Here is a 24,890-nt window from a genome sequence, read left to right on the forward strand (position 1 = left end):
TCAAGTCTTATAAAATGAGTAAAGCTACCAGAGACCTTTTGTTCAAAAGTATTCTGACAGGATTTCGGCTATCAAATTTTCAAAATGGGTTTAAAATAAAAAATTTGATTGGATCACAAAATAATCTAAATTCCAATCCAATCCAAGGTTTTGATCTGGATCAAATCGTCAGTTTGTGTTGTTTTTAGCTAGTAGTAGACCTAGTCAACACTGATGTATGATCCCACTTAAAACCGTAGTAATCTAGATTTGGTAAGTGTGTATCTGTGTACCAGTTTTACTTTGAAAACCTGATCCTTACAGCAAAACATGGATCATTCTTTAGGATGAAAGCAAGTGATGGAATGATAAAGAATAACAGCGCCTCCTGCTGATACTGAGCTATACTGCAACATTGATATCTTTAAAAAAAAAAAAAGCATCTTTCTCTTCAAGACCCCGGAAGGAAGGAAATCTAGAGTAACATTGTCTGCTTTGTACAACATCTTTATTTAGACGACGCTAGGCAAAATACATTGGTACAAAGCCAAATATGACTAAAGCTCCATTCTCTTCTGAAAGAATGTTGGGATGTAAAAGAAAAAAGCACACTTAGAAACCAAGGGTAAAGAAATACAGGTCTTATATCAAATCAATCCCTTAAAAGAAATGCTGAATAACCTGAATCCACAAATACTGCTCGACACAGGCAAAACGTCAAAAATGTTACAAATAAAAAATAATGTATATACAGTAACATCAAAACCAGTCGAATGTTGTTTAATGTACCACTACCATCATAACAGATAATGTTACTCTGCTAGCAACCAGTTGAAAATTAAACCAAAGACATTCAGTTTATTTAGTCCAGCTGACTTTGGGTATGTCATAATGTTCGGTCAATGCATCCAGGTGTCTGTTAAAATCCTCAACAAGACAAAAGTAAAAATAAATCTATTAAAAATAAGAAATAGACAATTGGGGTGGTTTCCCGGACTGGGCTTATGCTAGTCCCAGCCTAAAATGAATGTTTAAGCTGCCTTAATTTAAAAACACCATGTATTTACGTATCTTAATATATATCGTGCCATTGCTTTGTCTCAAGATGCACACCAGTATTGCTTTTTGTGAGGTTTGATTGTAAAAAACTTCTTAAAATGTCCTAATATAACTAACATCTGGTGCTGGATTAATCTAAACCCTGTCCGAGAAACCGCCCAAAAAAAGTGCAATACAAATACATAAACATAAGCAGTTACGTGCATACCTCAACTCTTCTCTTGTGTGTCTTGGAGGCCTTCTTTAAAATCCGCTCCATTTGCTAGTAAAAAAACAATGTCAAAAATAAAAAAACATTGTAAAACTGACATCTGATTCAAATGTTTTAAAGGGATAGTTCACCCAAAAATGAAAATTCTGTCATCATTTACTAATGTTGTTACAAACCTGTATTTATTTCTTTGTTCTGGTGAACATTTAGGAAGATATTTCGAGGAATGTCCGCAACCAAACCATTCGTGAGCCCACTTCACCTCTACTCTTTATTCCTACTATGGAAGTGAATGGGGCTCACAAATGGCTTGGCTACAAACGTTCCTTAAAATATCTTCCCTTTGTGTTCATCAAAACAAATACATTTATACAGGTTTGTAACAACATGAGAGTGAGTAAATGATGACAGAATTTTCATTTTTGGGTGAACTATCCCTTTAATGACGTTAAATGCATAATAAATAAATGGCAAAGGGATTACACATTGATTATAGTTATTTATTTAAATATGATGTATATCGTACATTAAACAATAGCAAAATATAAACGTTTATACTGCTAAAATATTAAACCATAAGTACCCTTCTCTCCTGTATTTTGTCAAACGCCATCTGAGCTGGTGTCCTTTTATCAACATAACCTTTCTTTGTTCCTTCTTCATTTTGACTGCTCACCACCTGCTGCTCTAAATTTTTCCTTTCCTTATCCTTCTTCTTTTTCCTATAAAAACAAACATTTATAAATAAAAATGTGTGTTATTGTAAACAAAAAACGTTTAATTACATAACACAACAGACCTAGCATAACAGCTAACGCTAGCGTTTCGTTAATCGTAAATACTAACAGCATTTCAGCAACAAATATAATTTGTTGTGTCTAGAAAAGTATCGTAATATATTAACACATACTTTTTACTTGCCAACTGGACTCCTTTCAATTTTAAAGCACTTTTCTGGGTAGCTTCGTATTCCGACATGATAGCTACTAGGCTTTTCAGTCTGACAGTGGCGTCCAAATGCAATGCAAAGTCTTTATAGATTGTAGAGTATTACCGCCATCTAGTGGTTAGGAGTTACACTATAAAATGTACGTGTTTGTGTTTATTACTTTATATCAAATCACGTTCCTCGTGTCGTAGTTGGTTTTATGGCACATTGTGTTTAGAAATAGTTATCGCTCTGTTTACTGTTGGAAACACGGTAAAGTTTGAGCCAACAGAGCTCTATTAGTGATTTCTCGGAAATGCGGAAGGCTGCATCCTCCAGAGGTCGCATTTGTAGGCTGCATACGTCATTATTAACAGTTATAAAGTTAACATTTATTTTTAGTTAATCGTAAATTGTTGCAATATGTTAATGACTTGTAAATGTAATGCTAAGTCAAATAAACCAGGCTTCACGTATGCAGCCTGCTCCGGAGGATCCAGCCTTCCGTTTGAGAACGGCTCTAGTTGTGCGCGCATGCGCGTTGCTGCCTCACCCGGAAGTACGTCTCACATGTACGTAGGATAGACAAGCATGGTGGAAGATCACAAAAGGCACAATGGCCCTACATAACGTACTGCACTCATTCAAGAGGTTAAACTTGATTTGTTTTAATGAGAGTTTTGTGATTCAGTGCCGTGATTATGCTAAGAAAGTAGGTAAGGTTTGACGTGTTTTATTACGCAATATTGTCTGTATCGGTTGATGTCAACATTAACCTGCAACTTCTGACCTTGGATGACAATTTATGATGTTATTTGCCACAATAAATGTTGTATATTATAAATGATAGAGTGTATAACTTTAGTTAATAAATAGCAGGAATAGAAATCTTTTCTAACATAGAGTTTAGGTTAACATTTGTATAAATGTATACAGGAAATTAAATATTTTAGGTGTTGTGATTGGTTACTATTTAACGTCACTCTACTTTTCATAATAATATTAAATATCAATACCAAAACATTAAAATTTTCATCACATAAACAAAAGTGCATGATTGTGTTTCTTAAGGAAAACTAATTTGATATTTTTGTGCGATAAAAGCAACCAAAGGTAAAGGTAAAGGAATGGTAAAAGAGGTTATTAAGGGCCCAGAAGTCTGTAAGGACCCAGCCAGACTGTGCACACATGCAATTGGAGTCAACATCTTCAAACAGGGCGAAGACCCTCCTCTTAAACCCAAGGAGGAATATCCAGAATGGTATGAATTTGTGCTTTTTTAAATGCATAGTATCTAAAATAAGTGATTGAAAATGATTTTTAACCCAAGTCTGACACACCTCCAGGTTGTTTCAGCTGGACCTTGGTCCACCCAAAAAACTCAACGAACTGGATCCGGACAGTTGGGAATACACTAAGCTTTTAAGAAAGGAGCATATTTGGAGACATAACAAACTGCATAAAGGCAAAAAGATGTAAAGGGTTTAAATCATGCATCTTTGTGAACCGGGCCTGGATGCTTTACATCAAGACATTACGTGGGGAATGGGTCAAAAAGTGTTTGTCATCCGACTCTACAAATAAACTAGAGACTACATCAGAGACGTCCAGCCAGTTCAGAAAAGTATTGATGAAACATTTTTTATTTCCTTCTGTGTACCTGATGATCAAGTGGTTTGCTACTGTGTTCTTTGTTAACTTAAAAGTAAAGTTGCATCATTCTGTTTAGTACTATTCATTTCATTGTGCGTATTTGTCATGGTCACATGCAGAAATAAAATTCTTATGCTATTATCAATTAGCATGCTCAGAATGTATATCTTTTGTGCAATGTCTTGGGATAAAATGTGGTATTAATAAATGCAATAGAATTAGCAGTAGTAATTTAGAACAATTAAATAGATCTCCTTTTGTGGACGAGTCAATGTGAGTTGTAGAGATGCATAAAATATGACAAAATAAACCTGTTCAAAAGTATTTCCTAGTTTAAGACCCCCATAGATCTATAGATGAGATGAGATGTAAGATTTACAGATGCCATAAAATGACAAACTACTCCCCTATAGATCTACAGTTATATTCTATACATCTCTTATACATGAGATGTATATAATATATCTTTAGATCTATAGTGGAGTTGTTTATGACTTATTTTATTTAATATATATATATATATATATATATATATATATTAGGGCCGGGACTCGATTAAAAAAATTAATCTAATTAATTAGAGGCTTTGTAATTAATTAATCTAAATTAATCGCATTTTAATCGCATATAAATATTTGACCTGAGAACATTAAGAAGTAATTTTTTACATGGATTTAAGTATACACTCTTAGAAATGATGTGTTAATTTTATAAACATCAGGGTGCTGTAACATTTTGACACATTATGTGTAATTTAAACACATACTCAGTCATTGTGTGTTGAGTTTGTGTTCAAGTATAACACACGTTGTGTTAAAAGTAACACAAAATGTGTTGTTTCAATAATAACACAGAGATGGGTGGATTCCAGGACGACGCAGTTAGTGTGTTGTCCCGGAATCAACACTAATGTGTTGTTTTTAACACATTCATTCTAAGAGTGTACCATGAATAATGACTGAATACATAAGCTTAAGCAACAAAATATTGTTTATTGAGCCCTATTCGGACAGGATTAGTTTTACAGGGGTAGAAGGCGTAATGTAATTTTACCACAGGACGTCGGTAATATTAATGGTCAATTCGGACGGGATTAGAAATCTCTGTAAAACATTCAGAAGTGGGAGGGGTAACTCGTTGGCGCAGCGTGTCACCTCTCGTCTTCACGTGCACGTTACCTTGCTTCCAGATATCAGATGTGCAAACAACATGACACAGACAAGGAAAACGCGAAACACTGTGTTTAATTTCAGTTTGGGAGAACGTCAGTTTCATAAACAGTTCCATGCCTCTGAGAAGTAAATTTGACTTTTTTTTTTAAAGTTTGTGTCGTGTTTTATTCAGAAACTGACTTGTAACTGACTTGTTTCTCCGTCTAGAACGCAAGTAAATGCTTCTTTAAGCGCTTTTATATTTAAAAGAAACCCGCAAATTAAAAGGAAATGACGCGATTTACGTGTATATTTACAGCTGGTCTATTCGCACTGGATTTGTATTACCTGAGGTAATTTCTCCGGACCTTTTTACAGAAGGTAAAAGACGCCGTAATCTTTACTGACATTGTCCGTAATGATTGTGCCCGGAGTGATATGTGAATTCCTTGTTGCATAGCTTACACACGACCATGCTTTAATCGACGCTTACATCCGTTCGTTTTTTATAAAAAAAAAAAAATTCCCATCCACGGGGCCAACCAAAGCGATCTCATCAGCCTCTTGGTTCATGTTCACTGTGGTTTGTTGTGAAGTCATGAACGCTAGTTGGTGCTCCAGTATAATCGGTCCGCCGAAACTCATGAGAAATGTTCCGCGGTGCAAAAATAAGTGCGATTAAAATGCGTTAAAAATGTTTAACGCGTTATTTTTGTGTAATTAATTAATCTTAATTAACGCGTTAAAGTTCCGGCCCTAATATATATATATATATATATATATATATATATATATATATATATATACATATATATATATATATATATATATATATATATATATATTATGACATAAATATCAATTTAAAGGTATTCCTTAAAGACTACCTTATAGATCTATCTGCTCTTTTGCATGAAATTAAACATGAGATTTAGAGATTCCATAAAATATGTCATAAACGACTCCCCTATGCATCTAAAGATCTATATATCTCCTGTGCATGAGTAAAATGTAAAGATGGCATAAATATGACATAAACAAAGGTAACAGTATTACTACATTTAAGACACTCCCCTATAGATCCATATATATAAATATGTCACGTGTGCATGAGTAAATTATGGCATGTGGCATAAATATGACAAATCAATTTTAAAGTATTACTTAAAGACTTCCCCATAGATATATGGATGAGATGCCATAAAAATATGACATAAACCACCCCCTGTGGATCTAAAGATATATTCTATACATCTTTTGTGCATATGTAATATGTAAAGATGGCATAAATATGACATAAACAAAGGCAACAATATTACTACATTTAAGACACTCCCCTATAGATCCATATATATATATATATATATATATATATATATATATATATATATATATATATATATATATATATATATATATATATATATATATATATATATATATATACGTCTCTTGTGCATGAGTAAAGTACTGTATATATGGCATAAATATGACAAATCAATTTAAACGTATTACTTAAAAACCCCCATAGATCTATAGATGAAATGTGAGATTTAGAGTTGCCATAAAATATGACATAAAACACCCCTATAGATCTAAAGATATATTCTATACATCGCTTGTGCATGAGTAAGATGTGATATGTACTGTATGTACTGTATATTAAATAAATATAAATTTTAAAGTATTACTTAAAGATTACCCCATAGATCTATCTGCTCTTATGCATTAATTAAATGTGAGATTTAGAGATTCCATAAAATACGTCATAAACTACTCCCCTATAGATCTAAAGATAAATTCTCTATAAATCTCTTGTGCATGAGTAAATTGTGATGTGTAAAAGTTGCTTAAATATGACCTAACAAAGGCTACAGAATTACTATATTTAAGACTCTCCCCTATAGATCCATAGATATACATCTCTTGTACATGGGTAAAGTACTGTATAACGTTGTATGTATGGCATAAATGTGACAAATCAATTCAAATGTATTACTTAAAGACTCCCCATAGATCTATAGATGAGATGTGAGATTTAGATCTCCCCTATAGATCTAAAGATATATTCTATACATCGCGCGCGCGCGCGTGCGTGCGTGCGTGTGTGTGTGTTACTTAAAGACTCCCCCGTAGATCTATCTGCACTTATTTATGAAAAGATTCCATAAAATATGACATAAACCACCCCCTATAGATCTAAAGATATATTCTATACATCTATTGTGCATGAGTAAAATGTGATATGTACTGTATATATATATATATATATATATATATATATATATATATATATATATATATGACATAAATTTGTATTACTTAAAGACTCCCCCATAGATCTATCTGCACTTTTGCATGATTTAAGATTTCATAAAATAAACCACTCCCCTATAGATCTAAAGATACATAATTCTATACTTTTTGTGCATACGTGAAATGTGATATGTAAAGATGGCATAAACAAAGGGAACAGTACTATTACATTTAAAACTCCTGTATATCTATTATATACATCTCTTGTGCATGAGTGAAACGTGATATGTGAAGATCCCCTATAGATCGATGCTATAGTATAGATCTTCTCATACGGATGAATTAAGTGTAAGATGTAGAGATGACGATGCCTTGTTCCTATAGGTCGGAAGAAGGTGAAAGTAAAAATCTCGTGCGTGCATGCAAATACATGTTAGAAAGAGGAACTGGCAAAAAGAGAAGTATCGGATGTTTACTCTGCGGATTTATGAGTCGTGATAAGCAGTAAAACAAAAGACTCTGATTCAGAGCAGTTTAACAGCTGTTTAAGTCCTCGTTGATTTCATGCGTAATTCAAGTTAATACTTTTGAGATTTTCGTTAAATATCATTATTGGTGCGCTCCTCGCATCTCCAACGTTTTGGGGTGTAACCTACATTTAGGAAGCGACGAGATAAACTTACTTCCTGGAGTCTCGATTGCCGTGCAACAGGTAACAGTTACTTGTACTTTATGTTATATAGTTTTACATGTTGATAACCTGACAGTCATATATATAAATGTTAAAATAATAGTTTATATCTAATTCTAAAGTATATGTGATACAAGGAAAAGTACCATATTTATTTGGTTACCGTTAAAGATGGATATAAAAACGTATATTCATGACGTAGGCTATTTAATAATCTAATCATACTCAGTTCCGTTCCGCATATTCACTTTTTTGGGTTTACATTCAATACGTTTTTTGTATAAACTAGTGAATTCTTATTGAGATTTTAAATATTTATATTTCTTTATCTTAATCTGAACATCATGTGGGTGATGCAATTTCTTCATTTATTTACAAGTCAATATAAAGGCTACTTCCTTTTTGGTTAATTGTATTTCACCTAGATCGAACATTTTCTCATCTTTATATGAAAAACACTTAAGTGTATACTTTATAAGTATATTCTGTAGGAAACAGTAGTAAATGGGATACGATAGTAATAGTAAACATTAAAGTATACTACAGTACAGTATTTGCTACAGTATCTATTCACTACAGTTAATACTAATATACTTTACATTAACAAGCTGTAATAATTAGTATAATTTATTACAGTATATAATTTATTATTGTAGCCTATACTATAGTATATATTCAAGTAAAGTATTTTTACATAAGTGCACCAGTATGGGCAACTAAGGTTTTGTAACAGTTAAAAATGATCTGATACTGATGTGGGTTGAGAGGTTAGACATCACATTTTCCTCTGTGGTATAAAATGTTGGGTGTTACAGGGAGAAATGAACTGGCTGGGAATTTCTGTATGGATTTGGTTTGGAACAACTCATTTCATACAATTTTAGCGGCAAAACAACTTCAATAGTTCATAATTGACTGTGGAATCAATAATTCGCCATTTTCACAGTCTGGATTTAAAGGGCACCTATTACGCAACATCCACTTTTACAAGGTGTTTGGACATAATGTGTGTGAACACAACCACCCTACGATAAAAAAAATCCAGCTGCTCCTTGTTCTTTAATCTCCATTAAACCAAAGCAGTCTCATTATGCCGTTTTGATTTTCATATCAATGTGAGGTCACATTGATAAAGCCCCGCCCACTTACAGTGCTGCATTACCATAGTTTCCACCCTCAGCGAGTTGTATTCTGTCCACTAGATACTATTGTCTCAGACTGTATTAATCAGATCTCTTTAAACTGAAAACACTCACTGTCTGTTTGTAAGGAAGTGAGAAGCTGTAGCTCATTTGCATTTATAGGTACAGACATGAAAACGGCGCGTTTTTGCTCCCACCCAAATAGGAGCATATTGGGCTATAATAGATAATCTGTGAGGTATTTTGAGCTGAAACTTCACAGACATCTTCTGGGCATACCTGAGACTTATAAAAAGGCCATAATAGGTGAGCTTAAAATAAACCCTTTGGTGATTTCTTACCCAGACAGGTATGGAGGACAGAAATTTGGGTCTGGACACCCTGAGCGAAGCAGCATTAACCAGACTCGGTTATATGCTGGATAATTTACAGTATGGTTGGAAACAGCTTGCAAAGGCGGTGGCCGACCAACCACAATTCTGCTGTAGGTGAGTCCATTGTAAATCCTGAGCTCAATATGTAGAGCATGCACACATGGGTGATTCTCACGAAATCCGGATTTAGAAGGTGTCCAGCATTCTTAAAAAGCCCTTGATGCCAATTTTTTTTGCACATATAAGATTAAGGTCTGAACTTACTATAACCATTATTTTAGAGGATTTTAAAAAATATTTCCTATAGAATTATTTACATTTTTAGATTATCATTATCAAAAATTATCATAACCGCAACATGATATTACATTAAATATATGCATTTACAAACTCATGTTTCGGTAATGAGAACTAAAAAGTTGTCTAGGTACTATGACAAACCAAATTTCAACTTTTATCTGGAGAGAAAAAATAAGAACTGCTTACCTGGTAGCCATCTTGAGTGTCACAGTCAATTATGTCCCTTCCAAAAATTCTTTTTTAAAAATGTTAGTTCCTTGAGGGCTTAATCATTGATTGAAAATTGTTGCGGAGGATGAAAAAATTGGTCTTGGATATTATTGTCTCTACATTTACCAATGATTACCAAACACCACATGTTTCTTTACTGTAAATGTTTACAGTATAACATGCACTGAAGCTTTTTATTTTTTAGATTTTTTAATTATTAATTTTCCATGTCAAATAACCCAAATCCAGTCATAGACACGTTGTGGTAATGAGAATTTCCCCTTAAATGTAGAAAAAAAAACAAAATTGGTTTGTATGATGTCATTTGAAATCATGTGCAAAATAGTACACGAAGAGATGTTTGTAACTGCTTCTTATTTTGATAGCATTTACTTTTTATCAAAATGTTTCATAAGTCTAATTTCGCAAGAATGACCCACATACTGATAAAATGTATAGATTAAACTCGTTTTGGATAAAAGTGTCTTCCAAATGTGTAAATGTAACTGATCGTTACAATTTCTTGTTTTCTTTTAGTGATAAGGAGTTGACTGACTGCTCACTCAAGGTGCTAAGTCCAAATGGCAGCCCTGGGCGATATCTCCTCGCCCTCCTTGCAGATCGAAAATGTACCCTGGATTTCCTACTGCACTGCTTAAAGAAAATTGAGCACAGAGATGCTGTTGGATTTGTCACTATGCACGGTAGCCATATCGTACCTCATTTTAAGCTAGATCACGTTCACCACAATCACTAATATAGATCACTGTGGTGTAGCTTAATGGTTAAAGATCTTGGTTGGAATCCAAATGAGTCACTTTAATCCAAAGTGCATTCAAGTTTTATATTTCATTAGTATGTGTGTTCCCCGCAACCAACAACCTTTACACTAAAGGAAGACAAAATATCTGAATATATTTATTTATGTAAGTGTTATATGTTTTTGGATAGTGATGGAGCAGATTAACATCACACAGCAGCCACAAAGTCAGCGGGTACCAGAGGGAAGTCGTGCGGTTCTGTCCTGCAAAGCTGTTGGACCTCTGGATCTCACCTACCAGTGGTTCAAGGGCAAAGATGAGGTAAACAAAGATTTTATAACTTACACTCACCTAAAGGATTATTAGGAACACCATACTAATACTGTGTTTGACCCCCTTTCTGGTCAGCCTTAATTCTACGTGGCATTGATTCAATAAGGTGCTGAAAGCATTCTTTAGAAATGTTGGCATATATTGATAGGATAGCAGCTTGCAGTTGATGGAGATTTGTGGGATGCACATCCAGGGCACGAAGCTCCCGTTCCACCACATCCCAAAGATGCTCTATTAGGTTGAGATATGGTGACTGTGGGGGCTTTTTTAGTACAGTGAACTCATTGTCATGTTCAAGAAACCAATTTGAAATGATTCGAGCTTTGTGGTCATAAAGGGATGGCCATGGTCAGAAACAATGCTCAGGTAGGCTGTGACATTTAAACGATGCCCAATTGGCACTAAGGGGCCTAAAGTGTGCCAAGAAAACATCCCCCACACCATTACACCATTGCATTAATGAGAAATTGAACAGGTGTTCCTAATAATCCTTTAGGTGAGTGCATTTAAAGTTGTCGGCTCCAAATCGCCAGATTTTGACTTTCTCTGTAGGTGCCAAGAGGCAGTGGTCCAGAACTGGTGCTTGACTATTTGAATCCAGCTCAACAAGGCCACTACATCTGCCGTGTAAGTTCTGGAGACAAGTACATCTTCTCCAACTGGGCCAACGTACGTCTAGTGAGGTCTGGAGGCGCAAGTGCAGGTATATATTTCTGGGTGTGTCCTTTTAAATGCAAATGAGCTGATATTTGCACTAAATGGCAGTGCTGTAATTGGATAGTGCAGATTAAGGGGCGTTATTATCCCCTTCTGACATCACAAGGGGAGCCAAATTTCAAATAACCTATTTTTAAGTTACTGGGTTGAACTTTTATACTTTTTATAGGTTGATAGAAGCACTGGGGACCCAATTATAGCACTTAAACATGGAAAAAGTCAGTATTTCATGATATGACCCCTTTAAACTTTGGAAATAAATAAAACTTTATCGGTCACATATTTCGTTGTGATTGCAGGTTCCAGTTACTTTCCTTCGCCGTCTAGTGGCTTGCTCATAACAAAGCAGCCCAGGCCTCAGTCATTGGTGGAGGGTGACGCTCTCTGTCTCGAATGTGGTGCTCAGGCCAACCCGCCTCCACAGTTCCAGTGGTACCATAACAAACAGCCAATGCCAAATTCCACAAGAAGCATCTTAAAGGTCTGATTTTTAATTAACAATCGATCTTTTCTGTATTTTAAAGTCAACACGTACAAGTATATGTTCTTGTGCAGATTCCATGTGTAACCACAGCTCATCGCGGTGCATACACCTGCAGGATTTACAACCTTTATCATGAAATGTGGAGCGATCAGGTGCAAGTAAACATAGGTTAGTCGCATAAAACCCATTGTTGTTTCCTTAAATGCATATTTGTATTGTATATCCAAAAAGATCTTTATATTATGGCCTGTTTTCTCTCAGGTCCTGGTTCGGTTTCTGACGCATCATGGGAAATGACTGAAACGGGTAGGAACAAACTATTTATTTGTACCATTTTAAAGCTCTCGTTCTTCCTGTGTTTTTTAAGCTTTACAGTGCGCAATATAACATGTGTTCATGTTTCATGTTTAAAAAAACGCGGTATTTTTCACACAATTTACATATTTGTATAGCGCTGTTTTCACTGTCCTCAAAACGGACTAATGTCTTCCTTGTTCTATAAAGTCCCTCCTTCAGAAATATGTATCGAGTTCTGATTGTGAAGTTTGTTTAATGTGTTGTGATTCAATAGCAGCTTAGCTTGCCGTTAGCTTAGCTGGCGACTGACGTATTCATGTGGGCGGAGTTTAGTCAAAAAACTGTTCTAGTCATTAAAGCAGGAAGTAAAGGGTTGTAGTCCAAACCGGCCGTTCGCTGTAGGCTTTGAAAGGCGAATTCTGTTAAAGAAAATATATCGCCTTGGCAGTGAACTTTGACCTTTATCATTTTACAGGTATTATTTATGCTCTTAACAGCAACATTACACACTAACTAGGGTTTAAAAAATGGGATCAGGGAGAACGTGACCTTTAACATGTCTGTAGTATTAATGATGTTTCATTGTCACTCACATGCACCTGTATTTCACAGATACTCCAGATGCTCCACCGAAACAAATGAGTGATTTTTACGGTATGTAAAACAAAAAATCTCATTAATGTCTTCATTGAAATGTCAATGTCTCTTATTCATATGCACTTAACAAATTATAGCCACTGATAAGGTCGCGCTGCTTATCGGGAACATGAACTACCTGCATCACAGACTGCTGAGAGCTCCAATGGCTGACGTGCATGAGCTGACAAACCTTTTACGCCAGCTGGATTTTAAGGTCGTCTCTCTGCTGGACCTCAACTGGCAAGAGATGCACAGTGCCGTTAATGAGTTCCTGCTGCTGCTGGATCGAGGAGTTTATGGTTAGTAATAGTATAACTTACAACAGTTAAATTAGTCATTATAAATTTTTTGTTGTTGAAAGAAATATATCAATGTGCAAATATAACAGTGTTCCTGTAAGTTTCTGTCTGCCAAATACATAAAAATAGTACAGATTAGGGATGCACGCAGGCCGATGACTTATTTTTCGAGGGCGCACGATGCCAAGCTCGTCAAAACATGTATTTAGCTCGACGTGTGTGGTTCGTCATTTCAAAATTTATGTCTGGCACATCATGTGAACCTGGTGCATCATGCTTCTTGTCAAAATAAGGGCCTGCTTCACACGTGTCTTAAAGGTATTGCGGAGGATTTTCTTTTTCCGGATGGATCATCAAGACTATTGGTCCTCCTAGTTGTCAATCAGGAGTGTTGTGCAATTGCACTTTTTTTTAAAGTGGAGAAGGCGGTTCTTTTCTAACATTCGAGAAATCCTCCGCTACACCTTTAAGGGTTTATGATGAAAGTGACGCTTGTGTTTGCCAGATACTATCTTAATCTGTGTTCAGTTTGTGTCTTGCGAGTATTTTGTGAATGTAAGCGTCTGTTTAATCATGGATCCTTTCGATGCGTGTGTAGCAGGGACGTATTTTGACATGATGCATGATGCACATAGGCTCACATGATGCACCAAACACATATTTTGACATGACGATCAACACACATGACACTCCGAACACATATTATGAATCTGCATCCCTAGAAAGAGAAGTCACCAGTTGTCACTGGATGCACGATACAAAATATCTGTGCCGATACACAGATATTTGAATACATCGAATGACATCCACCGATACCGATGTATACCGATAGTTTTGCTTTTTACTCTTTGTTTTCAAATATTAAGTTCTGAAATGTGACCCTGGACCACAAAACTACTCATAGGACAATATTTGGACAGTTCAACTATTTGACATTTTGGAATCTGAGGGTGCAAAAATTCTTATATTGAGAATATCACTTTTAAAGTTGTCCAAATGAAGTCTTTAGCAACACATGATACTAATGATAATTAATTTTTAATATATTTATGGTAGGAAATTTACAAAATATCTTCATGTAACATGATCTTTACTTAATATCCTATTAATTTTTGGCATAAAAATGTATAATTTTGACCCATTATATGTATTGTTGCCTATTGCTACATATATTATGGCTGATATATCGGTGCATTCCAAGTATAGATATAACACTATTCTTATCATCCCTGGTACCTTTTTTGTTTATTAAATTGTTGGATCATTTGCGTATGCGGTCAGCTACCAAAAAGTGAAGTACTTTCAGGTCAGTTGAACAGTTTAATGTGATTTCCCCTACAATCCATGGCAGAAATTCAGTGCAGTTACGAAATAGCGTACTATTGTATTGTACTTTTTGGTTTTTGGTTCTGTATTAGTGGCAAGCAGATACAGGAACTTGGTAATTTCCATTTTTTACTCTGATAATGAGGTGTCTAACCAATCTTGTGAACTTCTGTTCCAGTTTACTACTGAACAAACTAAGTACTCTTTGTTAAATTGAACAATTTAATTTCCGCTTATACTCTGTAATACCTAATTTTGAATGAATGTAACTTCTAGGACTGTTGTACTTTGCCGGTCATGGCTATGAGAATTATGGGAACAGTTTCATGGTGCCCACCGACGCTCCAGCCTCATATACTTCCAAACACTGTCTCTGGGTGCAGGACGTGTTACAGCGCATGCAACAACGCCAGACAGGACTGAACATCTTTCTGATGGACATGTGTCGCAAACGGTATGACTCGTCTTGTAGTTCCCGTAGCTCAGTCGGTATAGCTTGAATGCACTGTACATCGCTTTGGATAAAGTGTCTGCCAAAGGCATAAATGTGACCCTGCCTGTAAAAACCCAGCAAAAAAACAAATTTTTCCCTAAATTTACTAATTTCTACATACAGTTGTGGACAAAAATGTTGGCACCCTTGGTAAATATGAGCAAAAAAAGCAGTTAAATAAATCTGCATTGTTTCTCCTTTTGAGCTTGAATTAAAAAAATAAATAAATAAATACAATGTTTTATTGATGAAGAATATTTGATTCATTCCCCGCCAGCCTTTTTATTTTAAAGTTGCCCGCCAGCATTTTTTTTGTGATTTCCACAAAATGCCTTCCAGGAAAATTTTCTTCTAAAAATATATAAACATACAAATATATCAAATAAAAAAACAGACCCTCTGCCTTCAAACAAACAATAAACAAACAAACAAAACGGGAAAAATGTTTCATCCTGTCTTTATTTTTTTTCTTTATCTTAAATATGGGTATTTTTCTTAAAAAATACAAAATTATAAGCAAGAAGCTGAAATAATTGCATTTTTGTGAAGGAATCTTGTTAGAAATCAGATTCAGAACAATTATCAAAACATACACGGAGTGTAAAATTGGCAAATAATTTTTTGCTTCAGTTTTTTTTATAAATTGGGCATCTAGTGGATAATCGCGGTATTATAGATTACATAAAAACTCATCAGGAACACGTTTTTTCAGGCAAATGTTTTCTCTTAATTGACGAGATAATGGCGGGGAAAGAGTTAAAAGTGTGTGTAGGGGGAATCACATCATAAAAATGGCCATTGGCCACAATTATATCCCCCGCCCTTCATTTAATACTCTTTTCTACCTCTATTTGCAATATAACCGAACTCGCGTCCTCCAGGACTACAAAGGACGCAACTCCGAAACTTGGCATTCTTGGTATTGAGAAACGGCCATTGTGTATTAGAAAAAAAAACATTTATTTAATAATGTAAACCCCCCCCCCCCCCCATTTTGATTATTTACTTCAATAAAACGTTTTTTTTTTTTTTTTTTTTTTAAATAAAGCTAAAAAAAGAGAAATGTATATATATGTGTAATGGTTTTGTTCTGTGTTTACTTGTGTTCTGTGTATTTTTGTATTTTGGACTTTTATTTTGATACCCTGCTCTGTTCTGACTTTTATTTTGATATTCATCATGCCATGTCACAGTTCACACTTCCTGTCTGTCTGTATATAAGTCACTTCCTGTTCACCTGTTAGCTGCTGATTAATGTTTAGCCTTACCACTCTGTTACCTGTCTGAATCTGTTCCTGTTATCTGTAATCCTGTTATTTGTATTCTGTTCCTGTTTCTGACCTGTGCCTGTTATTTGGATATATTGCCTGTTTGCCGCCTGCCATGATATTGTGCCTGTTTTGGATTACGTTTTTGGATCACCCCTAATGGATATGTTTGCTGGCCCTTTTTTGGGATTTTTCTAATAAACACCTTTTGCACATGGATTCACCTCTTCATCGCTTTCTTTAAAGCACCCCGTTACAGATTAATCAGCCTAAACCGGAATCCAGCGAAGGATTGAAATTTCCCACCAGCACCATGACTCCAGCAGATCAACTTGTTTGTCTCCGCCAGAACCACCGCCCTATTGAGGAGTTTGTAGAAGAGTTTTGTGAACTACAACATCAGGTAGATTTCAAAGACTCTTTCCTGAAAGATATTTTTTATTGTGGGTTAGATCGAGACATTTCCCGTGCCATGCCACTCCATACACCACACTGGACTTTAGAACAATATATTGACCATGCTCTGTGTTTGTGTGGCTCTCCCTTCACTGTGGGTGTTGTGGATAGCAAACCAGAGGGTATTCATAACACACCAAGCCAAGTCATGCCTGTTTTGTCCATGCCTGTTCCTAAAATGGCCGCCACCATGCTTTCTCCCAAAATGGCCACCATCCTACCTGTCCCTAAAATGGCCGCCACCCTGCCTGTTCCCAAAATGGCCGCCATCCTGCCTGTCTCTGCACCTGCACCTGTCTATGAGAGAGCTACCGTCATCCCTGCACCTGAGTTACAGAGAGCCATCGTTACCACCACACCTGCACTGATTAGGGCTATTGTTCACCCGGCACCTGCTGTCAAAATGGCCGTCATGCCTGAACCGACTACCGCAGAGGTATGTCTCATTGACTGTATACTGCCTGAATTTGCCATGGCCCTGTGGTGCGTTTGGTCTGCCTTCTGTTTATTTGTTCCCGAGGTTCCTCAAGACCCTGAATCTGATCTGCCCGTCTCATCTGATCTGCCCGTCTCATCTGAACTGCTCGTCTCATCTGATCTGCCCGATTCGCCTGATCTGCCCGATTCGCCTGATCTGCCCGATTCGCCTGATCTGCCCGATTCGCCTGATCTGCCCGATTCGCCTGATCTGCCCGATTCGCCTGATCTGCCCGATTCGCCTGATCTGCCCGATTCGCCTGATCTGCCCGATTCGCCTGATCTGCCCGATTCGCCTGATCTGCCCGATTCGCCTGATCTGCCCGATCTGCCTGATCTGCCCGATCTGCCTGATTCACCTGACCTGCCTGATTCACCTGACCTGCCTGATTCACCTGACCTGCCTGATTCACCTGACCTGCCTGATTCACCTGACCTGCCTGATTCACCTGACCTGCCTGATTCACCTGATCCGCCCGACTCCTCTGATTCTTCTGATTCATCTAATTCATCTGATTCATCTGATTCGTCTGTCCTGCCCGACTCATCTGATTCGTCTGTCCTGCCCGACTCATCTGATTCGTCTGTCCTGCCCGACTCATCTGATTCGTCTGTCCTGCCCGACTCATCTGATTCGTCTGTCCTGCCCGACTCATCTGATTCGTCTGTCCTGCCCGACTCATCTGATTCGTCTGTCCTGCCCGACTCATCTGATTCGTCTGTCCTGCCCGACTCATCTGATTCGTCTGTCCTGCCCGACTCATCTGATTCGTCTGTCCTGCCCGACTCATCTGATTCGTCTGTCCTGCCCGATTCACCTGTCTTGTCTGATTCATCTGGTCCACCACCTGGGACATCGCCACCCTGGGCTTTGGGAGCTTTCCCAAGTTTTTTTTGGGGGGGGGTAGTACCCGGACACAGGGAGGAGGCAGAGGACACCAAGGCGGAGGCCGAAGTGTGCTCGGACCCTTCCTCTCCCTGTGTTCCAGGTCTATTCCTGCCCCATGACATAGGTCCTAGCCTGCCCCATGACCCAGGTCCTAGCCTGCCCCATGACCCAGGTCCTAGCCTGCCCCATGACCCAGGTCCTAGCCTGCCCCATGACCCAGGTCCTAGCCTGCCCCATGACCCAGGTCCAAGCCTGCCCCATGACCCAGGCCCGCATCTGCCCCATGACCCAGGCCCGCATCTGCCCCATGACCCAGGCCCGCATCTGCCCCATGACCCAGGCCCGCATCTGCCTCATGTTCCTGGACCATACTGGCCATATGACCCAGGACCTCTCCTGAACTGCCCTGCCTTCGCCAAGAGGTCCTGGCCCACCCGCCCACCCTCTATTGGACTGTATGTTTTGTTTGTTGGGCTCCGGGAGTCGCCCTTTAGAGGGGGGGTTCTGTAATGGTTTTGTTCTGTGTTTACTTGTGTTCTGTGTATTTTTGTATTTTGGACTTTTATTTTGATACCCTGCTCTGTTCTGACATTTATTTTGATATTCATCATGCCATGTCACTTCACACTTCCTGTCTATTTTGTATATAAGTCACTTCCTGTTCACCTGTTAGCTGCTGATAAATGTTTAGCCTTACCACTCTGTTACCTGTCTGAATCTGTTCCTGTTATCTGTAATCCTGTTATTTGTATTCTGTTCCTGTTTCTGACCTGTGCCTGTTATTTGGATATATTGCCTGTTTGCCGCCTGCCATGATATTGTGCCTGTTTTGGATTACGTTTTTGGATCACCCCTAATGGATATGTTTGCTGGCCCTTTTTTGGGATTTTTCTAATAAACACCTTTTGCACATGGATTCACCTCTTCATCGCTTTCTTTAAAGCACCCCGTTACAATATGTGTATATGTGTGTATATATATTTATATATAGTTATTACACGGCTCTCTGGAATGCTTGATTCTGATTGGTCAGTTGAGACATTTGCAGGTTCGTTCTTTTCAAATAATAACCGCTCCAAAGTAATAACGCATAGCCGGTACTACTTGTATGTTTAAAATCCCTCCGCGCTAACAAAGATTACTATTTGGCGCCATCTTGTGACAAACACTGGACAACCACAATTAAGAATGAAAAATTTTGACATTCATTTTAACATGTACAGTAAAAACAAAACATTTTAAAAAAATACAGAGTGGCCATTAAAACTTCTCAAAGACTGGCTAAAAGAGAAAAAAATGGAGACAGACAGGTATGAAGCAGAGGATCTTAATAAGGTATTACGATCATTTTATGCATCTGTGCAAAGTTTCGCGGAAGGATAAAAATTTTAATTTATAACAAATATGCCAATAAAATGTTTCAAATTCATATTCATGTCCAGTTTTTTTCTTATGTGGCAAGTAGCCGTGTAATAAGCGGGATAATGTAGAGGCAGCCGGTAGTTATCGGGAAATAAGCCCCGACAGTTCGCGTCGGGTCCTGATCACACTGTCGGGGCTTATTTCCCGATAACTACCGGCTGCCTCTACATTATCCCTTACATATATATATATATATATATATATATATATATATATATATATATATATATATATATATATATATATATATATATATATATATATATATATATATATATATATATATATATATATATATATATATATATATACATATATATATATATATATATATATATATAGTTTTCTTTACTCATATTTACCAAGGGTGCCAATATATTTGTCTACAACTGTACAATCATCCTACATAATGTAAAGAGCATTCTGTGATACTATAACCTTGATATCTTTAATATTTACTGGGTAAGATCATGTCAATTAAAGTGAAATCAAACTTTGATGCTCCTAATATCATTATTACATTATGAGACCTTTCAGCCTGAATTTTACAGAGAGGGTCAATGTAGAAATGTAAATAGTGCTATATTTATGTTATTCATATATGTGTTTCAACAGAAACCCAAACGATGACAGCATCCCACAACCCGGCCCCTTGAAAGTCACCGCAAACATTGTGTTTGGCTACGCAACGTGAGTCTCTTTATAATCACGGTGCTTTAGTAATATCACTGACATTTAGAGGCTTACAGTTGTCACATTCAAATTCAGGTGCGTCGATGCCGAAGCATTTGAAGTAAACAAAGACGACCTCTCTAATGGAATCTTCATGAGCTTCCTCAAGAAGAGACTTATGGAGCCGGAGAAGGTCACAGTCTTACTTGATAAAGTAGCAGAAGGTTTGGGGTTAAACTTGTTTGTTTCATTGCAGATGTTGGTGTATTGCTTGAGCTTTGAGGTTACATTTACAAAATTTGCAATTGTATCTGAACTAGCTAGTAAATAATATGTGACCCTGTCTGTATAATCTATAGTCTCATAGACATGACCTTACTCAGGCAATATTAAAGATATCAAGGCTAAATTTTCACAGGATGTTCTTTACATTATGTAAGATGGTATTATATACACTGCAAGAAATGATGTTCGGGAGAGAAGATTCTTGGTATTTTTGTCTTGTTTTCAAAATATCTAAAAATTCTTAAATTAAGATACCTGTTTTTGATGAGTAAAATTAACCAAGAAAATAAGTCTAGTTTTAAGACCAAAAATATCAAATTTAAGTGATTTTGTGCATAAAACAAGCAAAAAAATATGCCAATGGGGTAAGCGAATTTTTCTTGAATTTAGTGTTCAAGATATTTTTGCTTACCCCATTGGCAGATTGTAAATTTGATATTTTTGGTCTGAAAACTAGACTTGTTTTCTTGGGTCGTTTTGCTCATCGAGAAAAAGCATCTTAATTTGAGAAATTTTAGATATTTTTACTGAAAACAAGACAAAAATACAAATAATTTATTTCTTGAAAATCATTTTTTGCAGTGTATAAGTAAATCACAGCTGGGTTTTCGCAGACAGGGTCACATATCACTGCTTAAACGTAAGTCTAGGATGATCAGTGGGGTTTTACAAAGTCTCGTGTGCCATTGCAGACATGGGAAGATGTCTTATCACCCGAGGCCGGCAGGCCCTGGAGCTGCGCAGTAATCTCTCTGAACGTCGTGCTCTTACTGACCGCATTCAGGCCCCGGATTGCCAAGTCACAGCATCAACGCGAAACTTACAGTGGGCTATCGCACATGGTGAGGCTCTGCTATAAAACCTATTTAGCTTTATGTGCATACTGTATATGTTAATACTGGTGCATCAATATAGCCAAGCGTCACATTTAGGGTAGTGGATTAGTTCAGAAACTTTGCCATAAGTCCTCTCCCAAAAGTTGCTAATATCATGAAATTTTGTTTTAGTTCTTCCTGAAAGTCGCTGTCTTGAGTTTGAATGCGGCATTAAGGTACAACTGGGCTTCGCTGCAGAGTTTTCCAACATCATGATCATCTACACTCGGATACTGGAGACTCCAAAAGACATCGTATCCTGCTCTGCACAACTCTCTGACTTCACAGAGGTAAAGTGCATAAAGGTCTTGGGGTCGATCTTCCAGGAACACACATACGCAGGGTTCCCACGGGTCCTTGAAAGTTTTTGAAACTGGGTGGGGGGACATTCAAGGCCCTGGGAAGTTTTTAAAAAAATATATACACACATGGGTGATTCTCACGAAAACTTGGTTTTAAAAATGTCAAGCATGAAAATGTAAAAATTGCTTAAATTTACTTTTTTTCCCACCAGACATTGAAAAACAAAGTCTGGAGTAAATGGGAACATTAATTTAAAAACTTTTACTTATCATTTAACACTTTTTGTAACATAATTTAAAAAATTAGGCCTAAAAAATCTCATTACCGCAACAGTCAGAAAACATCAACACTGACATATTTTCAAAATGACATGACAAACCTGAAAGAACATAATTTGGAGATTCTGCACATGCATTTAAAATCAAAGTATTATGCTTCTATTAATTAAATTAACATTTTATAAGCATCTGTTGCGGTAATGATAATCAAAATGTCGTGTAAGCATTCTGACAAGACAATATTTCAAATTAACTGTAAAAAATGATCTTACCTGGTAGCCATCTTGAAGTAACTGGTCCATGTGCTTGGTCACTCAAAATCAAAGTTTATTAAAATTCTGTATGTGTGCTTAAACTGTTCTCAAAAAGTGTTGCGGAGGATGAGAACATCAGGCATGGACACATCATTTTCCTAATTTTTCTTCATTATTATTATACATGAATATTCAGTAAATATTTTTTCTGTCATCTAAAGTAGTCTAGCAAAACATCCATTTATTTTTTTTTATATATTTTTGTGTTAATTTGATTAAATTACAACATAACGCATGTTCAAACACAGCCGGACACATTGCGGTAATGAGAATTTCAGCAGAAAATGAGATAAAATTTACAATTATAAATTCTTATGTTGAAATCACACATTGTGCAAGGTAGAACACAGTATTGTGTTAATTCTGATGCTTTTTAATGTTACTATATTACACATTTTAAAGCTAAAATCATTAGTGCCGTGGTGTTTTAATGGTTTCGTGAGAATCACCCACATAGATACAGGTCATTGAAAGTGCTTGAATCTATTTTATGCAAGAAGTTTTCTGGGAAAAATCCATATTATTATAGTGTAGGATAATATCATAATTCAAAATTCTAGACTTTTTAAACACACATGCGAAACTGTTCGCTGTAAATGCTTATATCTTCTGTATGCGAATGTTGATTCATACCAAAATGCTTTTTTGCATAGTTGTGTTTGACACATGAAAACGTCTCGGGTTACGTATGTAACTGTTGTTCCCTGAGAAGGGAACGAGACGCTGCGTCTCCCTTCGTGCGTCCCTGTAACGCCGTCTTTGGCAATGTTTCAGATAGCGATATACTCCCGCGTCAACCTGTCTAAGTCATTAATCCTCACCATTGGTTGAATTCGATAAACACATTCAGATGCACTTACCCCTGGAGGCGTCCCCAAAGTGTCACCGCAGTGACGCAGCGAGAGTTCCCTTGAAAGGGAACTGAAACAATGTATCTTAAAAGGTAACATGATGTAACCTTGCTCTCACTTAAAATGCGTTCCCACATTAAGTCCTTGAATTTGAGGGTATTGGACATGGAAAGTCCTTAAAAGGGCTTAACAGATTTATTTATTGAGTAACAAAACATAAAGTTGTGTCAACTTGATGTATTTGTATTTTGTATTTATGACAATGGTGATTACAGGGCCCTGAAGTAGACCTGAAACACAGCAATCAGGAGAGTCTGCTTGAAGCTGGCAGCTTGCTGCTGTCCATGGATGATCTACAACCTCTGGAACAGCCTCTGCTTTTTACTCGTATTAGTGCCCTGCAAAGGCTCCAGGTACGAAAACCTTGATAGTGTCAAAATCTGTTCCTCAAGGGCCACTGTCCTGCAAAATATAGCTACAAAAGCCAAAAGGAACGTAAGGAATAAAGGATGACGGGCCGTTGAATTATTCGAAAATAATGCACAACCAAGGTGGTAATGCCGGTACACTGTGGGTGTGCATTATATAAGGACCAGAGTCAATTATTCAGTTATAACACAGTTACCACAGACATTGGTAAGACATGTGACAGGTCAGGTGTGCGTTTATTAAAAAATAATGCATACCCATGGAACATTTCTCAACCAATCAGAATAAAGCATTCAACAGGCTCGTAGTATAAATGGAGTATATAATTTATGTATTTGTATTTGTAAATGTAAACTTGTTTTTCACTTTACAGAAAGAAATGTCGTTTACTGTGTGTCTACACTACAAGTACACTAACCTTGATGAAGAGTTATTGGAGGAGAAAAGGGTGTCTGTAGGCAAACCCCTAGTGTCAAAACTCAACCTCTACGAACCACGACTGCCCTGCTCAGCATCTTCCTCCTCAGATCTACAAACGCCCAGCATGCTGGAGTCTTTATCCTTCAGCGAAGGCTTGAGTGCCAACCTGGCCGACGAAAACTTTTCTTCTATCGGATCTGAATCCACTTCGTGGTCCTATTATCAGAGGACTATGGAATCACCCACAATATCTGGATTAAAAAATGAACCAGAGGAAAGCATAAGCCCAGAGTTTCTTGAGTGTGAAAGCCCGAGTCGTGACACTAAAAGTTTGTCTAGTGCTGCTTCTGATGAGCCTCCGTTCAAATTCAGCAACCTACATAATTCTATTTAAATAGGAAAAGTATTTCGCTCAAAGATGAAAATATTGGATGCGTTACAAACTTTGCTACAGTGCGAATGCTATATTACTACCTGCCTGCTATACCTAACAGTGTTTGTATTTGGCGAATGCGAGAATGTAAGTGTGGAGTCTTTCTATGCCATATTGTGTTGACTATAAATACGATGTTTTTTACAGGAATTTATTTTGTATTATTTTTATTACAATTATTTTGTAGATTTGATTTAAAAATGCAATATATCTTT

At 36.9% G+C, this 24,890-nt stretch overlaps 3 protein-coding genes across 3 annotated transcripts; 2 read left to right on the top strand and 1 right to left on the bottom strand.

Moving 5' to 3' along the window:
* Positions 1 to 465: 465 nt before the first annotated feature.
* On the bottom strand, positions 466 to 2,317 carry fam32a (family with sequence similarity 32 member A). The gene is made up of 4 exons (XM_055216780.2): positions 2,160 to 2,317; positions 1,833 to 1,971; positions 1,247 to 1,300; positions 466 to 906 (listed from the first exon to the last, which is right to left on the bottom strand). The coding sequence occupies exons 1-4, from the start codon at positions 2,225 to 2,227 to the stop codon at positions 838 to 840; spliced, it is 330 nt and encodes a 109-aa protein (XP_055072755.1). The 5' UTR covers positions 2,228 to 2,317; the 3' UTR covers positions 466 to 837.
* Positions 2,318 to 2,721: 404 nt separating this feature from the next.
* mrpl54 (mitochondrial ribosomal protein L54) lies at positions 2,722 to 3,990 on the top strand. The gene is made up of 3 exons (XM_055216779.2): positions 2,722 to 2,893; positions 3,282 to 3,438; positions 3,524 to 3,990. Exons 1-3 carry the CDS (start codon positions 2,794 to 2,796, stop codon positions 3,654 to 3,656), a joined length of 390 nt encoding a protein of 129 aa, XP_055072754.2. The 5' UTR covers positions 2,722 to 2,793; the 3' UTR covers positions 3,657 to 3,990.
* Positions 3,991 to 7,662: 3,672 nt separating this feature from the next.
* malt2 (MALT paracaspase 2) lies at positions 7,663 to 24,817 on the top strand. Its single transcript, XM_055216776.2, has 17 exons — positions 7,663 to 7,949; positions 9,416 to 9,558; positions 10,492 to 10,658; positions 10,906 to 11,036; positions 11,601 to 11,751; positions 12,065 to 12,246; positions 12,321 to 12,417; positions 12,511 to 12,555; positions 13,159 to 13,200; positions 13,281 to 13,484; positions 15,087 to 15,264; positions 20,431 to 20,505; positions 20,584 to 20,711; positions 21,465 to 21,614; positions 21,780 to 21,937; positions 23,669 to 23,806; positions 24,196 to 24,817. The coding sequence occupies exons 2-17, from the start codon at positions 9,422 to 9,424 to the stop codon at positions 24,634 to 24,636; spliced, it is 2,424 nt and encodes an 807-aa protein (XP_055072751.2). The 5' UTR covers positions 7,663 to 7,949; positions 9,416 to 9,421; the 3' UTR covers positions 24,637 to 24,817.
* Positions 24,818 to 24,890: the final 73 nt, after the last annotated feature.

This window comes from Misgurnus anguillicaudatus, chromosome 23 (genome assembly GCF_027580225.2).
Source record: "Misgurnus anguillicaudatus chromosome 23, ASM2758022v2, whole genome shotgun sequence".
Classification (NCBI taxonomy): Eukaryota; Metazoa; Chordata; class Actinopteri; order Cypriniformes; family Cobitidae; genus Misgurnus; species Misgurnus anguillicaudatus.